Raw genomic sequence first — 20,549 nt, forward strand, 5'->3', positions numbered from 1 at the left:
GTAAGCTTCCCTTTCTGCAGGAAAAAGAAAATCATTGGCCAACACAGCAAGACTAGCAGCCAACCAGCTCCCCAACAAGACACTGCCAGAGTCTTTTCCATCACATCTCGATCGCTCCTCTTAATTTCTTCCTCTTCCAACTGCTTTTGTTATGCTTGCTCAGGAAAGATTGCAATTTCATTTGTTAGCACTTCGCAACTCGATAAAGCTGTTGTAAAGAGCAAAAATAAATAAATTTAAAAAACTAAGCCAAGGGAGATTGAGTTTACCAAATAACTGCAGACGGGTTGTTGTAATTCAAGTGCAGTTTCATCATTCTATCTTTTACTGTGTGTCAAGCGCTGCTCCCTTGTTTATAATAACCTGTCATTGTGTTATTTCCAGTTGTTTTTTTCCCATCACAAACAAAAGCAGTTTTGTTCCATGCTGTGTTCTCCAGCTGCCACGATGTCATTCGGAGCGACAAAAGCCTTCTCTTTTGTGTTTCTTGTAGTTTTTTTTTTTTTTTTTTAACCCATTCTGAGCCTCTACATGGCAAAAAGGGGAAAAAAAAAAAACATCCTCCACCTGAGGATACAGATGCAGATGGTTGTGCTCTATGTTGAGCCATGTGTTCAACTCAAAAGCTATTCATTCCCTTTAGGGCTTCATTCATCACTTGTACTTTATCTGGCAATTACCAAACAGTAATTGCAATCAGATAAGATCTACATACTGCAATCCTATGTGACAACTGGCTAGTGAGCTGACAATGAAAAAAGCACCCAGCTGCATGTACTTAGGAGGGGAAACAACAAGTGCTCAGAGTCATGATTAAGTGCGCCGCTCGAAGGTTGATGCTTTAATGGTGTCTTCGGAATATGGGCTCTTAGGTCGTGGCCTCCTACTCTCTAAGTGTATACCTCACTCAGATAATCCATTCTTCTTATGCTATTAGTCCCTTTACAAGCTAAAAGGACAAGTGGGACATCAATCACCACTCTCCAAAGACAAAGTGGTTTGATCAAGCTCTGTATTTACTTTTGATCTTCACTCATTCTGGGGGGTTTCTGTCTTCTTTTCAACTTCTTTTTTTTTTTTTTTTGTTCTTTCTCGTATTTGCTCGCCCGCAAATGTTGTAATCCTTTTAGGCCGGGACTGAAAGTCAACCCTCACTCGGGGAGGACGTATGTTGCAGGATCTCATTTGTTTGGATGACTCTATCCTCCGTGGACGCACGATAGGAATGCAAAGCACTAGCCCCATTCAACCCCTCGCACAAAACAGCCTTTCTTCCTCCTCAGTCATCCTGACCTTGCCACAACGCTTCACCATCTCCTCAATTACAGTAGGTTGGAAGAGGGGACTGATATCTTGACTTCCGCTTTGCTGCATGTAAAGCAAGCATTATTTGGCCCATCTTCTCGTGCACCCCCTCCCAATGTTATCTGGGTCGACACTGTGTTTTCATTTTGTTGAACAAATAATACCTTCGGAGGAAGTCATATTTCACTGTAGGGCAAGACAGCCGCTTTAGGATGGTTTGATGTGAGTGGAATGGACATTGTGCAAGCAGCCACAGCGCTGACAGTAAGCACAAAATATATTGGACAGCCGACAGGAAACAAAGCCTGGGGATAGATGGATAGAAGTCCGATATGTGAGCATTACCCAATCGGAGTATCACGTCATGTTGACTAATAGATGACGGGTTGATTCTCGTATTCGCAGGGACAGAATGATACATTCATATACAGGACTTTATTTGCTGTGAAAGATGTCATTAAGAAGTGATCATTTCCACTGAGAGTAGTTTGCAGAGGACAATTATATAGAAATGTTAGTACACTACTGAGAACAGGCACGACAGGCAGTTAGTTTCTGCCTATCAATGCTATTATAGGAAATCAATTTCCCAAATTGCTGTATCATAAAATCATCAAAATCTTTTTTTGTGTGTGACTATAACATGTAAATGAATTAATTAATTTGGACCGATAGATGTGGAAGATAGATATAAATAACAGATCTCCATCTTCATAAATATATATTGACAAGACAGCAAATAACAAGGCATTTTTAGATGAACAAAATTAGCAGTACTGAAAGCTCATGTTGTGTTGCGTGAATGGTGTCTTCATGCGAACTGAAAGAAGTTCTAGAAAGGTAAACAGCTAATAAGCATCAAGACAATGAACATGGAAGAGAATGAGAGCACTGCATGCGTCATTGGTTTTTCTTCCTTTGCACTGTTGTATATGTTTAGATTTTCCATCTGTTCAATGTCTGTCCAACAAATGATGACTGGCAACGTGCGGGGAATGCCCCAATCCCATCATTTTACTTACAGCAAACACCATCATGGAAGAGCTAGTAAAATAACCTTTTAGAGATTATTTTGGTTTCTCAGAGGAATCCAAACATTTCCTTTAAAAGTCTTTTCTTCTTTTCTCCAAAAACACAGAGTTCGGGTTAGAGTCGTCACCGATGATGATTTCAGAGAGTAAATATTTTTCTATATTTTGGAGAAGGGCAAAAAAAAGTTTTTTTTGCAAAAACAGTAACATATTTTTTATGTGTGTCATTTAAAATGATCAGAGTGTTTAGTAAGTGGGGTTTTCTTTGTTCGCTGAATGACAAGAAAGGACAAAAATTAAAAAAAAAAAAACTCAGTGGCATCATTTGGCTCATAGGTTATTATTGTTATGCAGGTGACCTTGCACAATATGGGTGAAGACCTCATAGGTCATCACTGTGTGCATTTTTTCCCCACTTCTGACCCTTAATATAGGAACAGTAGTAATTGTTGTCAACTGCGGAGGGACAGATGGGTGATGCCTTACAATGGTGTGAGCTCATTGGTCCATCAGCTGATTAAATAAAACCAATTTTTTTTTTTTAACAACTGTTGCCCTCCAAAATATGCAAAGATCTGCAAAACATACTTAAATCTTACAATGAAGGTGACACAACCGCGTAAGTACAGATCAGTCTCTATTGACATTACTGTACTAATAGATGCAAATTTAAATCTTTTACAGCATGTTACTACCACACTCCTACTCTGCTACTTATCTGGCATTTTAGCTTTTACATTTTAATGTAATTTCCCCATTGTGGGACTAATAAAGGTATTCATTCATTCATGACATTAATATCATGTTTTTATTGCGTGGAATAAACTAAAGAGGCAAAATAATAAAAACTGTCAAAAACATATTTACTACCATATGTAGGCCTACTTAATACAGCAGTCCGACCTGTGTTTGTGCAATTGAATCTAATTAAAAATAGTCTACTCTGAAAATGGTAAAAATGAAAAACTAAATATGTTTAATTTTGACCAAAGTCCAGCTGCAGATCAAGGACACTGGTGGGCCACTAGCCTTGGCAGTTGTTCATACTCATCCAGTTGTTTGTCAAAGTCATGGGGAGCCTGGAGATGGGTAAAAGATTCAAATGTGGCTTTTTAAGCCCTTTCTTTGTGTTTTTAAGTCAACTCACAAAGACATCTGCTTTAAACATTCAGGTCACACAATACATCGATGTCATTAAACCCATGGCTTCTGCTTCAACTAACATTTTTATACACACGGCTCAAAAAAAAAAAAATTAAAGGGACGCTTTTTAATCAGAGTTCGGCATCAAGTCAGTTAAACTTCTGGGATATTGATGTGGTCAGGTAAGTATCAGAGGGGGTTGTTAATAAGTTTCAGCTGCTTTGGTGTTAATGAAATTACCAACAGGTGCACTAGAGGGGCAACAACCCTGAAAACATTAATGGCTTTACAGGTGGAAGACAGTCACATTTTTCTGATATTTCTGACTGTTTTTCACTAGTTCTGCATTTGGCTACGGTCAGTGTCACTGTTGGTAGCATGAGGCCATACCTGGACCCTACAGAGGCTACATCATGGCACATCAATATGTGCCATTGTGAGAAGGATTGCTCTGTCTCCCAGCACAGTCTCAGAGCATGGAGGAGATTCCATGAGACAAGCAGTTACTTTAAAAAAGCTGCACAGGGCCATAGAAGGTCTTTAACCCATCAGCAGGACCGCTATCTGTTTCTTTGTGCAGGAGGAACGGGATAAGCACTGCAGGAGCTACAAAATGACCTCCAGCAGCCACTGGTGTGAATGTCTCTGACCAAATAATCAGAAACAGACTTCACGAGGGGGGTCTGAGGGCCCAGTACCCTTTAGTGGGCTCTGTGGTCACTACCCAGCACCATGGAGCCCAGTTGGCATTTGCCATTGAATACCAGAATTGGAATGTCAAACACTGGAGCCCTGTGCTTTTCACAGGTGAGAGCAGGTTCATGCTAAACATAGGTGACAGACATGACAGGGTCTGGAGAAGCTGTGGAGAATCTTATGTTGCCTGTAATAGTCTTCAACATGACCGCTTTAGTGATGGGTCAGTGATGGTCTGGGGAGGCATATCCATGGAGGGAGACACAGACATCTGCAGGTTAGGCAATGGCATCCTGACTGCCATCAGGTATCAGGATGAACTCCTTGGACCCACTGTGAGAGACCACGCTGGTACAGTGGGAGCTGGGTTCCTCCTGGTGCACAACAATGCCCGGTCTCATGTGGCGAGAGTATGCAGGCAGCTCGTGGAGGAAGAAGGAACTGATACCATTGACGGCCTCCAATCTTGCCTGACCTAAATCCAACAGAACCCCTCTGTGCCAAGTTGCATCTCAGACTTTTTCACTTTGATTTTCGAGGTGTCTTCAAATTGAGCCCTCTGCAAGTTGACAATTTTCATTTCCATCAAAAAGATTTAGCATCCTTTCGTTCCTACCACATCACCCAGTCCATATCAGTATAGATATCCAGCAAGATTGTTTTCCCCACTGAGATCTGAAGTGTTTTCAGAGTGTTCCTTTAATTTTTTTTGAGCAGCATATATAAAAAGTGTCATAGATAACAGCAGGCTAATAGCTGTTGCTCATGCCTAAAAAAAGATGCAGGAAGATCAGGTGTAACAACAAAAAGCTTGCTCTTAATTGCTCTTAAAGTCGTTGCCTGGAAATGCTTAAGAAGTAAACCATGCTGTGCATTGAAAGCATTTCAAGTTTAGGAGAACATTTATCAATGCTTTTATTTATTTTTTTTAACCTTTCTGTCCTAAATGAACTCAAGATATAAAGATATATTCACCCAATCAGCAGACACTACTTTGCTTCAAAAGTCTTCAATACTAAAGCAGTCATTACTGTTGGCGCTGGTGACCACTTATCAATTTTACACTCCAGGCAGTTTTTGTGATGATGTTTGAGTTTCTGTATGTGCTGCTATTTTCTTGTCCTTTTCAACTATAATGCTGTTATGGCTGCTCTTACCATCTATGTCCTTTCATCCCCCTGTGAACAAACTGATGGATGGATTTTTGAGGACATGGGTCAAGTTTATGCTGCACCAAAAGACACCTGAGCCCAAACTGAGAGCAGTATGTGCACAAAACCAAGAAAACTTGCCTGGCTTGTTGTTGATATCAGTAATTATACTATATAACGTCAAACTTCTGACAGTTTTATACAGGTTTCACTATAAACCTGCTTTATTTTGCACCTTGTTATTCATTACGCACGTTAAATCTTTCAAATGTGAGCAAATCAGCTACAACTGACACTAGTCTGACCTCTGGCATCTAAGTCAAAGCACCCCAAGAGGAGCGCACTCTGGTGTTTTTCTAAATCTTTTCTTCAGATTCCTCCTTAAAGCGTCCTAACTTCATAAATGTTAAATACCAACAGCAACTCTGCAGGAACTTACTTTAATAGTTGAACACCAGCACAATCTGAATTTGAATTAGCAAGTCGAGACAGTAAATCTGAGCAGGCATTTAGCACCTACTTTTGTCACTTAGTGGTTTTTATGCCTGATATGCTTTCAGTATGCAATGGATACATTTCAGTGGGCACAAAAGAGTTTTCAGGTTCAATTTCCTGCCTTAATTAGCATATTATATTGTGGCCATTTTGTTTTATTTCCATTGATGTATCTGATTTATATGCACTCACTGAAAAAGCTCTGAAAACTCATCTGCAGGGCATACTCAGGTGTCTGTGCATGCACTTAAAGCTGCTTCCCAGACAAAGCTGGGAAAAAAAAGAAAAAAAAAAACCTAATCATTGCTTTTTTTATTATCACATGTTGTTTTGTTTAGCCTGTGTGTAATACTTGTGCGTGAGTGCATGGTCGGATGTGGGCTCATCTTTAGTCATGACATGAAGCTGCTGTGTTTCATCAGCAGCAGGTTTCGGGATAAGAGAGCAGCTGCAGTCTGCATCTGCCCGTAGTGCGGACGCTCTGCTGTGTCTGATAAAGAAGGAGAAAAGGAAGTCGAGTCTTGTACTACCTTTCCGACGTACTGCAGATCTGTCCCGGTGTACTCCTCCAACAAAAAGAACTGGTTCCACATCCAACCTCGTTTAGAGCGTCTCAGCGGCACTCCGTTGGCATCCTGTCCTGTCAGTCCCGCCCCCCTCCGCCCCCCTGTAGTCCTTCTCAAGGCCCTGAGCCCATGACCTGGAGAGCTGAGGTGGGCCATGGCCCATAGCACCATAAATATGCAAACCTTCCTTCTATCCATGGCCACACCACCACAACCTTCTGTCTTCTCCCCTCCTCAGTGGTCTGTGTCCAGTGGCTTTTTTCTTTTGGTCAGAGTATCGGATCAGTTCTCATGCTGTAATCTACCAACGCAGGAAAGGCTCCTCAGGCTCACATAGGGCGGCAACCAGCACCTACAACATTTACACAGACAAAGCAGAGTGTCAATACTGGGAGGAGAGGCAGCAATTTGTTACTGCACAAGCTCTCGTTTTGTTTCATAACCTGTAGTTAAGACCAGCTTAGTCCCGGATGCACAGTAACAAACAGACCCCCCCCCCCTCAACATTTCTTTCCAACATGCTTAAAGCACTTCTTAACAATCTACTAAGATGAAGATCTGTGGAGTCAATTCATAGCCACAAGACCTAAAATCTTAAATCTAAGGAATACATGGAATTAATCGTATACATACAAAGCTTTCATTTCACAAAGGTACTTCCATCCAAATCCGTGGTAAGTGATCTTTCACTTTCCCTCCAGATGGAACTGATCAGGAAAAAGCTGCTGCTCAAAGTTTTCACTTGCTTTCGCAGGTGAACTCAAATTAATTGGTTGCCGATTTTGTGATGTGCCAAACTTTCACCAGGTTTCAGCTTCTCAAATGTGAAGATTTGCAGCTCCTCTGTATATTACCATATTCCCTAAAAATAAAAACTCCGCAGTCTCTCAGTGGTTAATGGCCAGGGGCATGGCTGACATGAACAAATACAAGCTGTATTCCAGATATAAGACAGAAATAAATAAATGGCTGCAAGAGTTTCCAAGTAACAGATCAAGTCTTTCTGTTTTGGAGATGCTCCAACGCTTTTTAATACTTAAAACAGCTGCACGAGTCAGGTGTTCAGTAAGTTCCACATTTGCAGGAGAAAATAAATGTTAGCAAAACATGCTGCATGCTTGTTCACGTCTGGGTCGGTCACATTTGAGTAAAAATATCAACTTTAATCTTTCGATCACAGACTGACAGACTGTTGTTGCCGTTTTATTGCCATCTGAAAGCTTTGAAGATGGCGACCGACTGCGAGTGGTCACAGACCCGACTGCACACCAGATCACAAGTTCACTGCACAAAGTTGCAGTAAAGCAGAGCTTTGTTTTCATATTAAATTAGTGAAGCTGACACCATGAGTGCAGTGGCTGTGTTAGTAGAAAAGAATTTAATAATAATAATTATAATAACAATGAAAATCATCTCACAAACCCATCAAATGCATTTGTAACGGCTTCATAAAGGCACTAACTCATTAGGAGCAAATGTAAACATTTCAGGGCAAGGCTTTGTTGACTTAACATGATCACTTATTCTAATCAAACAGAGGCACTGGCCTCGAATACAAGCCTGCTTCAAATATAGCAATGCTGCCTCGTGCAGCTTAAATAAATAAAGGCCCCGGGCACTGTTTAGGAAACACTGTATATCATTATAATTTCATCATTTTTTACATTCTGTGTATAACAAAACTGAAGCAATTTAAACACATAACCATGGGATTTATTTACCTATTTTTTAAAAATATTTTTAAAACAGGTGACCCAGAAAAAGCTGCAATTTGATCATTAAAAAAATTTGTATTCCCATCAAATACAGGAAAAGCCCGGCACGAGACCAAAATGATAACAGGAATGTGAAGAGCAGACGCTCTCACATTTCCTCCGCGCGAGCCTTGATGTACATTAATGTGGACACGCGTACTGTGTGCTGAATGTCAGTCATCTGATTGATGGGCAGCCTGAGCGCCGCCTAACGTGATAAATATAAGATTAGAACGTTTGCACATCAATGTATAGGCTTACATCTTGTACAGCATGTGTAGAGCTTTATCAGAATTAAGCCCCCTGAATCAACATCTAATAGAGTACACGGCTGTATGTGGAGCGGCCCGTTCTATCTTTTTAAGCAATCTGCTTCGGCACACTTTATCAGACCCAGCAGAATGCCAATGGAGACCCTGGGCAATGTCGAGCCCCGTTTATTACCTTAAGATCAGGGTAAAGATACTGAACAAAATGACTGTTTGCAAACCATAGAGGATGGACCTTATGTGGGCTGCAGAATATCTGCGCTCAGTCATTTCTCCCACCCGTTCTCTTTTTCTGCTCGCTGTCCTCCAAAGGCCAGTGAACACTGGCAAATGTAAGAGCGAAACAGAACAAGAGGAACAGCAACAGGATGGAGGTGGAGGAGGAGCGGAAGGTAAAAAGAGAAAGAAGGCCATGTATTATGCTTTTGTTCTCATTATTCCTCAGCGGCTGGGCGATATCCAGGCCGCCAGTGTTCCTCAGCTGGGGTTTGGCAGAAGGGTTATCAGAGGGTCCGCTGGGGAGCGTCTGCAACGTTCCTCCATATCGCGTGCTCTCAGAAGGTGGGTGCAGAGGGATGGGGGAGGCTGGGGAGAGGGGAGGTTGCAGTGTAGCCCCAGTATATGGCAGGTTTGGTCAGCTTCCTTCGCAGAGTGTATCAGGGAATGAGAAAACGATGTCTTTGGACATGAATTAAGTACCCTGACCTGCATGCAGAAGTGTAGCCAGACAGACTGAAGGGAGTGAGGGAAATGGAGCAAGAGAAGAGTGGTGAGAGGAAAGGTGTCAGCGGAGAGGAGTAGAGCCCGCAGTGCCTTTACAATACCATAGTTTTTGCTTCGATACCACAGCTAAGTTTAGTAGCTTAAAATCTGATACCATAGAAATAAAGAAAAAAAAAAAAACAAAACATCAAACAACCCCTGAGATTCACACAAAACAGATGCCTCACTACACCGACTGGGACGGCTTTGCAGCAACTTTTGTGCAGGGATTTTGATGTTGGTTGGGCGTCTTTGTAGTGGCTGCACATTTCTCCACTGTGCCAGTCTGTCAAGCTGTTTGTGGCGAAGAAAGATTTGGTTCAAAACATAATGGAGAGTTTGATACAATTGTGTGCTTTCAGCTTATTTGGCATTGTCTGCTATATTGGCAGAGGTTCACGAAGGCAGTTTGAATGTCTTGTTTACTTTCACTCCTACAAGCCGATCCCAGAGATCACCCAGGGCACAGGCTCTAACGTCATGTAAAGATGCTTCTCGACAGCGATCTGTTTTTATTAACAATGCTGCGGCGTGCTTTTGTTTGCCTTCCTTACACACCCGGTGAAAAGAGAGGAGTCTCCTGGTGAGCTGGAGATCACCACAAACTTTATTTGCAAGCTTGTTTTGACAAAAGTTGGGATGCCGTGCAAAATGTAAAATATCAGCTGGGATGCTGACTAGAAATTGATTTAAACCATACATTTTAAATCACCAAAAAAAAAAAAATATATATATATATAAGAGAGGCATATATGTAGATTTTTTTCAATTTTTTTCCTTTATTTATTTATTTTTTTGCTTTACATGACAGCATTTAAAGTTTCAGAGGCCTAAGTACCTGGCTTATTTTTTATTTTTGGGAAAAAACAGAAATTCTAATGTGTGAGATCTGTGGGTATGATTATTTTTCTTTGTCTCCTGGTTGTCAAGACTTGGGAGAACACTTTAATAAAAACAAAAAACACCTTTTCTAATTGCCTAGGATTAGAGTTAGGGTTAGGGTCAAAGGGTTAGGGTTAGTACTGGGGGTTACCAGTGATGGGCTAATGCCTCAGCACCCAAAAATCACAGCGATTCAGTGATTATTTCTGAACTTGTTTTTTTGCATGGAGAGATCTTCGAAATTCTCCAAATCTCTTAATATTATGCAGCATAGATGATAATTTCCCCAGATTCGCCACACAGTCTTTCACAGTGGTGAGCCCCCAATGGGATGCTGATTTTATACCCAATTATTTTACTGTTGTTGTTCATTAGTTAAATATTGTCTTTGTTTTTAATGAAATACATAGTTAAAAATGATTGGAAACTAATTATACAGCATCCAAACTGTATTATATTTTATGTAAAACTTCTCAAACCAGAAGACCATATGACCACGATTTCTGCACATATGTGTAGGTGCGCAACATTTTTGCAGAGTAGTACTGTAGTGTGTAAAAGTCTTGTTCATCCCTCATCATTATAGGCTGGGGTTAGCGTTAAGGCAATTTAGGGTTATGTCCCATTTTGATGGGAAAAAGAGAAATAGCGGCAGTAATTTATTGAAACGACACACAATTTTATATGATACCACAGAGGAAATGCAACACATAAGGCAAACACAGAGTTTGCACAGTTCTAACAAGCTTGCAAGTCAGTATTTGGTATATTGTATGTATTTGGCAAGATTTCTTGTAATTTCTTTAAGCAGTCTTTGGCAATAATTCTCCAGGCTTCCTGAATGACTCTTCGTTGGATGCTGGCTGCCTCTTGTTCTGTTTTCTGTCAAGATGATCCCACACTCCTTCAGTAATGTTGAGGTCCGGGCTCTGGGGAAGCCAGTCCATGACTCAGTGTTCCATTGTGTGTTTTCTATCCAGGTATGCTTTTATTGCATCGGCAGTGTGTTTGGGTTCACTGTTGTGCTGAAAAATGAAGCTGATGCCAATCAGACACTTTCCAGATGGTGTTGCACGGTGGATCAAATTCTGACAGTACTTTTCTGCATTCATGATTCCATCAGTTTTGACAAGATCCTCAACACCACTGGCTGAAATGCAGCCCCAAACCATGGCAGAGCCTCTACTATGTTTTACAGATGGCTGTAGACACTCTCTGTTATATCTCTGTCCTGACTTCCCACATACATACTGACAATGATTTGAAACAAATCAGACCTACTGCCACTGATTTTTAGTCCGGTTCTTGTGTAATTTTAAGCCTTTTCTCCTCCTTAGGAATGGCTTCTTGACTGTTACCCTTCCACTGAGACCATTTCTGATGAGGCTTCAGCAAACAGCAGCTGGATCAACTGAAGGGTCAGAAGGTCTGGTATCAGGCCTTTGCTGGATGTTTTCCTATTTATTAAGAACATCACTTTCAGATGCTGTTTGTCTGCAGATAAGGTTTTTAGGCCTGCCACTTATCACTTATCCAGTATCCTCAGATTTTTTTAAGGACATGCTGCACACCATGGATCAGTGCTAATTGACTTAAACAAAAATCCACTGTAAATGGTCATTTACAAGGACTGGACTGAAAATGAGTTAAGAAGCAGCCAATGAATGAAAACTCTGAAATATCTTTAGAAAGCCTGGAGAATACCAAAAATTCTGGCATTTGAGAAACTGGAAATATCCATATGTACCTTGATATATACTATAGCCTTCATCAGGTAACTGATTATCAAAACAATTGTCGACGTGTTTTCACTGTTTCCTTCAGGATTAAATTGGCTTTTGTAGAATTTCCCAGCCAAGGAATGGTAATACTGGTCTTAAAACTAACTCTTCAGTTTCACAAGTGTTAAGTTGTTTGTGACAAAAGAAAAATATCAGTAGAGCTGCTCCTGTTTACTTTTTTCTTTGTATTCATAAGAGTGAATGATGGTGTGTCTGTGCACTGCATTGTGGCACGACTTCAGAGCAAACCAGATTCTGTGATCTGTTAAACAAATGTCAGACCGAGTGTTTGTTTATGCCGCCTAGATGAGATGCTGAACGTCTGCATACAGGACACACATGCCTAAAGTTAGATATCAGGTGTACTTACTGTGACAACACTAAGGGGCAAACGGGGCGAGGGAGGGAGTGAAGGAGAGGTAGAAACGTCCTGTCAGAGCAGCGTCAGCAGTCAGGCTAGGAGACTGGCTCATCCATTACGCTACCTGTCTTCTCAAGGCAGCCAAGGCATGCCCTGTTTTCCCCTTATGAGGCAAATTGAAGCTGGGGGTTAGGTCCCCTCTTTCTCTTTTCCTTCATGCACTGCAGTTTATAGCACCCCTCCCACACACACACACACACACACACACACACACACACAGACCTTCATCCCCATCCCCCTGCATATGCCTACTTTGCTTGCATAGGCCTGAGCTGATATGCATTATCGCTGGGCTTTTTCGCTGAAAGCCAGTCACTTTGCATGTGTCCTCTGCCTGGCTCAGCACGGGAAGGTGGGGGTGGGAGGGTGTGTGTGTGTGTGTGGGGGGGGTGCACTCCCAGGTCAACAGTGCGTGTGCTGATGGAGGCAGGTGAAAGTGAGATGGACTGTCAGGCTTCTTAATAATGCCCATAGAGAAATAGTCTCTCAGACCACTACCCTCCACTTTCTATAAACCACAACTCACGGGCAGACGCTCTGTTTCCTATCCAAATTTGTAAGATGACTGGATGATTTTTTCCCCCCTGCTTGCTCTCTAGATTTTTCCCTTTTTCATTTCCCTCCCCCAACTGCCTGCACTCTCGACTTTATGAATTTACTTAATTGACGCTGGAGAGGAGCATGTGGGACTTTGAGTTATTGATTTGCTGTAGGCTTCAGCGTGGTTGGAAATACCAGTCAGTCTCTGGGGTGGACTCATGAAGCTTTCTACCTCCAGTCCCTCAGCACAGGGAAGCCAGCCTTTTCAATGGATTTCTTCATAATGTCACTGTGGAAAGCTAATGCTTTCACTGTATAGAGGGCTCCACTGTCTCTAAGGGGCACTCGCCCCTTGACCACATTTGTCATACCCTAGAAGCCATATTGTACAGCCCCCTGCCCTGATAATTCTCCTGACAAGGGACCACGACCAGGAGTAAGTCAGCTAAAGCTTGATTTTTGCTACGTCAAAAAATGTCATGGCTGGTTAAGAATGCTGCGGTGCCACATGGAGCCCAGTGGCTACGACAAAAATGCTTGCCTCTTTACATTTCTACTCCGCGAGACTGCCGTTGAAAGAAAGGAAGGAAATCTAAGGGGATTTCTGGTTTCTTACAACTTGGATCTTATTATAGTACTGAGCATAATTTCTATTTGCATTGCTACAAAGAAGTCTGAACCCAATTTAGCTCAAAATTATTTTGCAGAGAAGACAAAGAAGAGAAAAAATACCACACAAGTTGTTTACTGTAAGCATCCATCACAGTATTCAGACTGTATTATCTTATGGATTATTAAAACTTGGGTGTGCTCACTTTGTATTTTTACCTCAGGCCTCAGTCACACAGGCCTAGAGACTAGCCGGAGACCCCGTGGGGAAAAACAGGTTGCTGGGGAAAAAATGTGTGTTATATGACTGGTTTAAAACCCAGAGAGCTGCTGAATCAGTTGGAACAATGGGTGTAGCATCAAAAACCTACTAAAGATTGCTCTGGTTGCTCATAGATAGCTGTGGTTGCAGACAGTTTGCAGACAAGTTGGTGTCTTCCATGCAACCACTTGCCAACTACTTGCAGAATGGTAATGAAACTTGAAAAAGTGCAATGCAAAATGGAAAATGGTCATCTTGAAAGTAAATGTTGTGCCTTATCACTGCAACCAAAACATTTTAAAAAGTGCAACTTTTACTCATTTTTCACACTTTCAGTTTGGAGACACATTGGTGTCCTTTGTGCCAACTATGGACAATAGTGGCAGGCCGCTGGTTATCAAAGCAATCGCAAGGAGGGTTTTGGTGCAGTCTCTTTGCAACCAATTTCACATTGCGACTGTCAGGAACCGCGTGCCAACCAGTCAGGGAACACATTTTACTCTACTTTAAAAAGGTCAGTGGTGTAAGAAAATACATTATGCGTAACCAAAAACTGCCAAACTATCCTATATTATTGTAAGCAGTATGAAAAAGAGGGTGGGAATTTTAGATTTTTTGTTACAGATAGCTTTAATTCTTGCTTAAATACTGCAGAACGCAAACAGTGCTTGCTGCTTTTATGGTTAGCTATTTGACTTTCTTGACCACCTAATCTAGCATGATGCTATGGGAAGAAGGTTGAAATTGAATTGAATATTTGGACATCATTTTGTAAAATATAAACAATTATAGAACATATTTGGAAAGCTTTGCCAATTTAAATTTTTCCAATCACTTTGGGCTCATATAAAAAATAATTTTAACCAAGAGGTTTTCTAGCTCTGAGGCAAAAAATGAAGCCAATGCATAAAATTGGAAAAAAAAAAAAAAAAAACTTCACTTATATTTGATCCAAGTAATATTGATGCATCCCTCCTTCTAGGCTGATAAAACCTGTCTATTATCAACTTGTGTCCTTACAAATACATATTCATGTCATAACTTTGGGTTTCCTGAAGCCGATTCTTCAATTTGTGGAACTAGAGGCTAAACACAAGCTGTAATTAACCCTCATTTTCTGTTAAAGAAAGAAGAACTGGAGCAAAAATGTGTAACCAAAGAATGAAAATGACTGTGCTCTTGTTCGAGCCATCTTCCTCGAATGCCCGTTGCTGTAGGTGAATTTTGAAACAGAGCCACAGGTCTCATCTTTCCCTGTTCGCTTTCTCAGGGAGCACCATCGTCATAATGAAGGTGTGTAATAGAACATGACACCATAATTATATTCTCCCAGTTAAGAGGCAGTGTTTACAACAAGCACAAGGCTGCCTTTATTTTCTCCCTCCTTACACAAGCGCACACACACACACACACACACACACACACACACACTCGCTGGCTCCCTCGCCTGCCCCGTCTTCACTTCATATCATGTGCCGTTTAATTGCATTAAAAAAAATGCTTGATGAAAAAAGTAAATTGCTTTAAATTGCCTGTCACAGATTGTGTGGAGTCACCATAGAGCAATAAGACTTGTGCTTTGTGGTGGGTGCTGGGTAAGCAAGATTAATGTGTCTGCTGCCAATTTTAGAATGCCCCATGATTCTACGCTCAAAGAAATGCCTGGGATAACATTTTGAATCAGAGCAATTAGTTATTAAATGCATCTATTGGTTTTATCGAACACAGGACCATGAGGATAGAGACAGGGACAACGTGAGCTGCACAAATGCATTCATCAATACATATTGGATCTGGCCAGCTAATGGCCTTTTCTGTGAACATGGGCTGTTGCAAACACTGGGCCTGGGTGGCATTTTAGAATAATCTAGACTAGATTACTCCTCTTCTTCTGCTTCTCTTCTTGTTTTTTTTTTCTTCTTCCCTAACGAGGGATATGAGCGACACGGCAAAGCACCCTATCGCGCCCGTTGAGCCGAAGACTTCCACAGCAACCCAGAGAAACCCCCGGGGGTGCAATTAAAAGTGAGAGAGGAGAATGTCAGCCGAGGGGGGTGAGCGAGGGAGACGGGAAGGAGGAGGAGGGTTGGGAACTGGTGCCACAGGTAACCTGGTCATGTTACAATCCACAGAGGAGGCCCTTATAAGGCTGCTAATGTGAGGAGGCGTCAGCAGCAGGTTGTTCTCTTTGGCCTCCCTGCTTCCTCTTCTTCGCTTCATCTCAGATTCGGTTTGTTAAGTCCAACTCAGAGTAGGTGTCACAATCCATGTTGCGCTGCTTGCTGGAGAAATCTACAGCTAAATCCCAAGCGTGAACAGGGAAACACTTGACCCAAATGTGGGACTCTCCATTTGTCTTATTGCCCATGTGGGTTACTGGTTCACAACCAACTTCCCCGAGGCCAATTATGAAAAACTGAGCATCTGGATGAACTTTTGCTCCCTTTTCTGTTCCCTTGTCTTTGCGGCAAAATGGAAACAAGGACAAAAAAAGAAGAAACCAATGTCTTCACAACTCTGTCAATACATATCGATCTTTTGTTTAGTTGAGAAACTCAGTCTAGACACTGTCACATTGTCTTGAAAATAACTTCACCCCACTCCCATTTGATGTACAGCCGTGCCCGCTGCCTCTCAGATTAAGGCAAGGAAACTGATCACTAAAAGGAGATTTCAGACAGATGGAGGATATTACCACAAAAGAAAATATATAAAAAACAATCTCCACAGATTGAGGAGGGCAAAAATCATCATCATAAAACGCTGCTGAATAAACAGCTGAAAATCCCCAGTTAAATTGGAATGCAAAGCTGAGCTGAAATTCCTCACTGAGCGTCTGCAAAACACCAGAGTCCTCTAGTCCAAATTAGGATTCAACCTGCAACACTGGAATAGCAGCAAGATTTAGTTAAACTTGCTGCAAGTCCCCTATCTGCTTCTAAATAGCACATTAAGTTTTCTGCAAAGACGTGTTACCAACAATTACCGCTACCGATATATTCTGAGGGAAAGGATGTTATTAGATGTTTATCCGCAGACTAATAACATATCTGAGGAAATACTGAGAAAGAAATGTGAGGCTTTGAGTGTGAAACCCACAAATTGTAGACTGTGTGATTAACCAATTTCCGGATCATACGTGTCAGGGATGTGAGGTTGTGCCTTTGAATGGACGACAGTAATCCAAACAAATTAGCTCATACTATCCCTGTCACACACACACACACACACACACACACACACACACACACACAGACAGAGGGAGAGACCACAACATTCATCCCAGTGCACTGCTCCAGAGCTCACTGCAAACACATTACCTTGCCTCGCTGCCCAAATGCATACCAAATAACCCATATAAATCATACAATCTGGGCCAAGTCAATGGGAGCTATTTTGCCTGTTTTTCTAGTTATTTCCACTGTGCCATCATTCAGCCGAGCCCGCATCACTCAGACCGAGGCTCTCACAACCAATGCTGGAGTGGCCCAGTTTAAAACCCACAGAGGGCTCCTGAAGTAACCATTCCTCTAACACACTTGATTTTATATGTCTCCTCAGTCTGGACTAAATTGTGGGTTGCCAGCTCTCCACGCACCACTCTGTCTTTCAGCTCACTCCTTTTTCCTTCTCCCTGTCGTCACGAAAACAAAGATGAGCACCTATGAACCTGCAACAGTGTTTATGGCAAGTGACAGAGCAGCAGAAGAGAAGCCTCTCGTTTACTTCTCTTGGTGTATTAAGGCACTGATTCCCACAGAGTGCAGTCAGGTGCAAGAACCTTTTCATTCTCCCCTCAGGTTCAAGTTCATTTTAAACTGGATTACTCTCAACTATTTACTCACAGTGATTAAATTCATCTTATCCTTTGATTAGTTACAGTTAGTTGTCATGACCGTTTACTCATAACTACTGCCTCACGATCGCAACCATTCATTTCCTGCTTTTACGTGCTACCTTAACAGTTCAGCTACGATTGTTTTTTTAGCAAACAAAACATTTAATTCAATATGACCCAAAATGAGTGTCGGAGCTCATAAACTCATCGGGAATCTGTTTACAGAGGTCAGGGTGGAGGGTCATTTCCCCAACTTCTACACACACGACTGGAAGTCTTTTTGCAACTGCAGATATCGCCCCCTGGTGGCCATTAAATGAAAAGCATCTTTTTATGCGTTGGTTTCCGACCTGGAAGTTATCTCTGACTTTTTTTTATTGCCTGCTTTTTTTTCACATTTTTAGCAAACATTTTGAAGTGCAAGCCAAACTTTCAGCTGAGAATTTCAAGCATTTATTTATGTTTCTACAAGCTATTTCTACAGTTATGTTTAGCTGCAAAATTTTATTTTGTATTTACCTAAAATATTTTTTGCTTTCCTTTAGCAAACAGTTTCCATATCATCAGCTAAAAGCTGTTCAGCTCTTATCTATACTTTCAGTGAGCTTCACTTACTGCCCATTACCTACATTTAGTCTGCCTTCACTGCTTACCCCCAACAGCAACTCTACTTGGGAATTACTGCATTAAGGTGGTATTACTTTGTGACAGCTCTAGAGCCAAATAATTACTTTTAACCCTGAAAAAAAAACGGGTTTGAACTATGACAACATCAACAACAGACTCTCACATTTGAGCAAGCGGCTTCTGATTCCACATCCGAGATTTAATTGACTAAATGGGAGCTTAAAATCATTATCTCCCCGCGCCAGTTTTTCAGTCCTGTGCTAGGGGCTAATAAATGAAGGCCTGATTTTGCTAAATGTCCTCGTGAAGAGATTAATAGTGTCTAGTACCCTGGTGGCAAACAGATGTGGTCGTCCTCTGCTCGATGGCAGAACAAATGGGCACGAGATGTCCTCGCGCATAAAGAGCTAAGAAATAATAGCTTAATGGCATTCATCCTGTGACACGTTAGCAGATGACACATCCTGAGTTGTTTGCTTTCCTGTGTGTTCACCAGAGCACATGCTTTGTCACCAGCAGCCGTGTGGTCTAACACGGCCCTCTTCTGAGGGACTGACAATGGCTGAGGGGGGGTGGGTATGGGAGGAGGGAAGAGGCTCAATGGAGGGTCTGCTTGCTTCCTGCATTTCCCACTGTGGCCTTTGTGGTAATACACTGGTGGTTATGGGAGCCTCCGTCTCTATGCAAATCAGTGTTTGCTTCCCAAGTGTTTGAGTGTCTCATGTGAAGTCGAGCGCAAGCATGAGGTTTTCTGTACATTTAGCCTTGCACACTCTGGAGCAAAAGGGCAGAGTACATGCATAGGTGCAGGGGCAATATTCACAATAAACCAGGCAATTAAAAAGCTGTTATTTCAGTATCAATAATGCTGTTTTCCTCTTTGTAATGCAGCCTTTCCAGGATATTAGATTAAGATAGAACCATTGTTTTTAAATGACGATGCGTCTCATGAAGCAGCTGCATTGATCGGGCTACACAAAGGTCAAACTCGGCGCAGTGAATTGAAAATCAGCGGAGGAGTTGTGTTCCCACGTTTGTCTCAGCCTCCCTGTTGTGACAATTACACGAAAGGGAGTGACGTGGAAGCACATTTCCATTCAGGCGTGTATTGACTGTAACAGCAGGTCAGCAGCAAGGCAGCTACAAACACAATTGTCACAAAACCCTAAATAATACATGGAGCTAAAACAAAGACATCACCCGCCTAAAATATGACCCCAATAAAAGGCTGCACAGAGAAAATGTGTCCCCACCCCAGACTAAGAGTAATGACCTTCCCCAGAAGCCCACCATAAAAATCACACAGCGAGAGTTAGGAGCACCTGTTTTTACATTATTAACAATTGAGGCTTTACACAGGTTCACAAGCTAGAGACATACATGGCTTCTGACTCTTCGTAAATTGGACAAAACTCCCTTCAAACCGCACCCAACTAAAACCAGCGAGGCAGTCGAGTGTCAAGAAAGCCATTTGTCACGGGCAAGACTTCTGCAAGGGTATCAGCCTAGCCTTGGGATAGAAAAACGAAGCACAAATGAAAACAGTATAAATTGTATGAATACCACTCAAGAATAAGCCGCAGACTTTGTGAAGGCTTCTGAATTTAAATGGTGCATATAAATACATATTTTGGTAGCAATGCTCCTTAAGAAATGAAAGGAGGTATTTGCTGCCTTCTCATTTTTGAACAGATCCAGCTGGTAAATAAGGGCCTTTCTGCACAGTTCTCAATCCAATCACGTCAGAAAGGATTCGGGCATCGTCTCAGATGAAGAGCAGACGGCCGTGATCTCCTCTGACCTTAACTGTGACTCATGTTTATTTACCTTTGCTCGTTACCCCTGAGGGACAGCGGCCTTATCACTGAAACGAGCGCTGAGATGTTTTTTTTTTATTACCGCTCCTGGGAATGGATGATTCTAATGAACAAAGGAGCCCGATTGATCCGAGTTAGCGTTTGATTCCCTGGCACTGCCAAGGCCCATGCTTCAATATGCTGGCATGCCAGAGGAGCGCCCCTCGAACTTTGCTGTACACACGTTTAATCACACTCACCTCTTCTCGTGGCTGGTGTGACTTCCAGCTTATTTGTAATTACCAAGCTCCTCGGGCGGGGTGGGGGATTGGCTCAACAACAGGCCCGGCCATAGGTCAGGGAGAGACACTGTAGCTGGCCATATGGGCTCCGGGGCCTAGGGGCAGAGAGTGGGTGGACGGCCGGCATTGGCACCGGGAAGTTACCAGAATGGTCGGAGCAGGAGATTGAATTATTCAGAGACAGGAGACAGCCTTATCGAGCAGCGGCCACATTGCACTGACGTTTTCACCCCAGTTTCTATTTCCCATTTCACACCTGGACTATTGCCAGATAGGATATGTTCAGCCACCTCGTTTTACCCCAGATTCACAATCACTG

At 42.1% G+C, this 20,549-nt stretch overlaps 1 protein-coding gene across 2 annotated transcripts in view; it reads right to left on the reverse strand.

The window, feature by feature from the left end:
- LOC115799204 (cadherin-6) overlaps positions 1–20,549 on the reverse strand; it is a 74,352-nt gene that overhangs the window by 42,516 nt on the left and 11,287 nt on the right. For both annotated transcript variants that reach the window (XM_030756226.1, XM_030756225.1), the window contains exon 2: positions 6,352–6,739. In XM_030756226.1, the coding sequence (XP_030612086.1) occupies positions 6,352–6,585 (234 nt within the window). In that variant the 5' untranslated portion in view covers positions 6,586–6,739. The remainder of the gene's footprint in view (positions 1–6,351; positions 6,740–20,549) is intronic.

The sequence above is a fragment of the Archocentrus centrarchus genome, chromosome 20 (assembly GCF_007364275.1).
Source record: "Archocentrus centrarchus isolate MPI-CPG fArcCen1 chromosome 20, fArcCen1, whole genome shotgun sequence".
Classification (NCBI taxonomy): domain Eukaryota; kingdom Metazoa; phylum Chordata; class Actinopteri; order Cichliformes; family Cichlidae; genus Archocentrus; species Archocentrus centrarchus.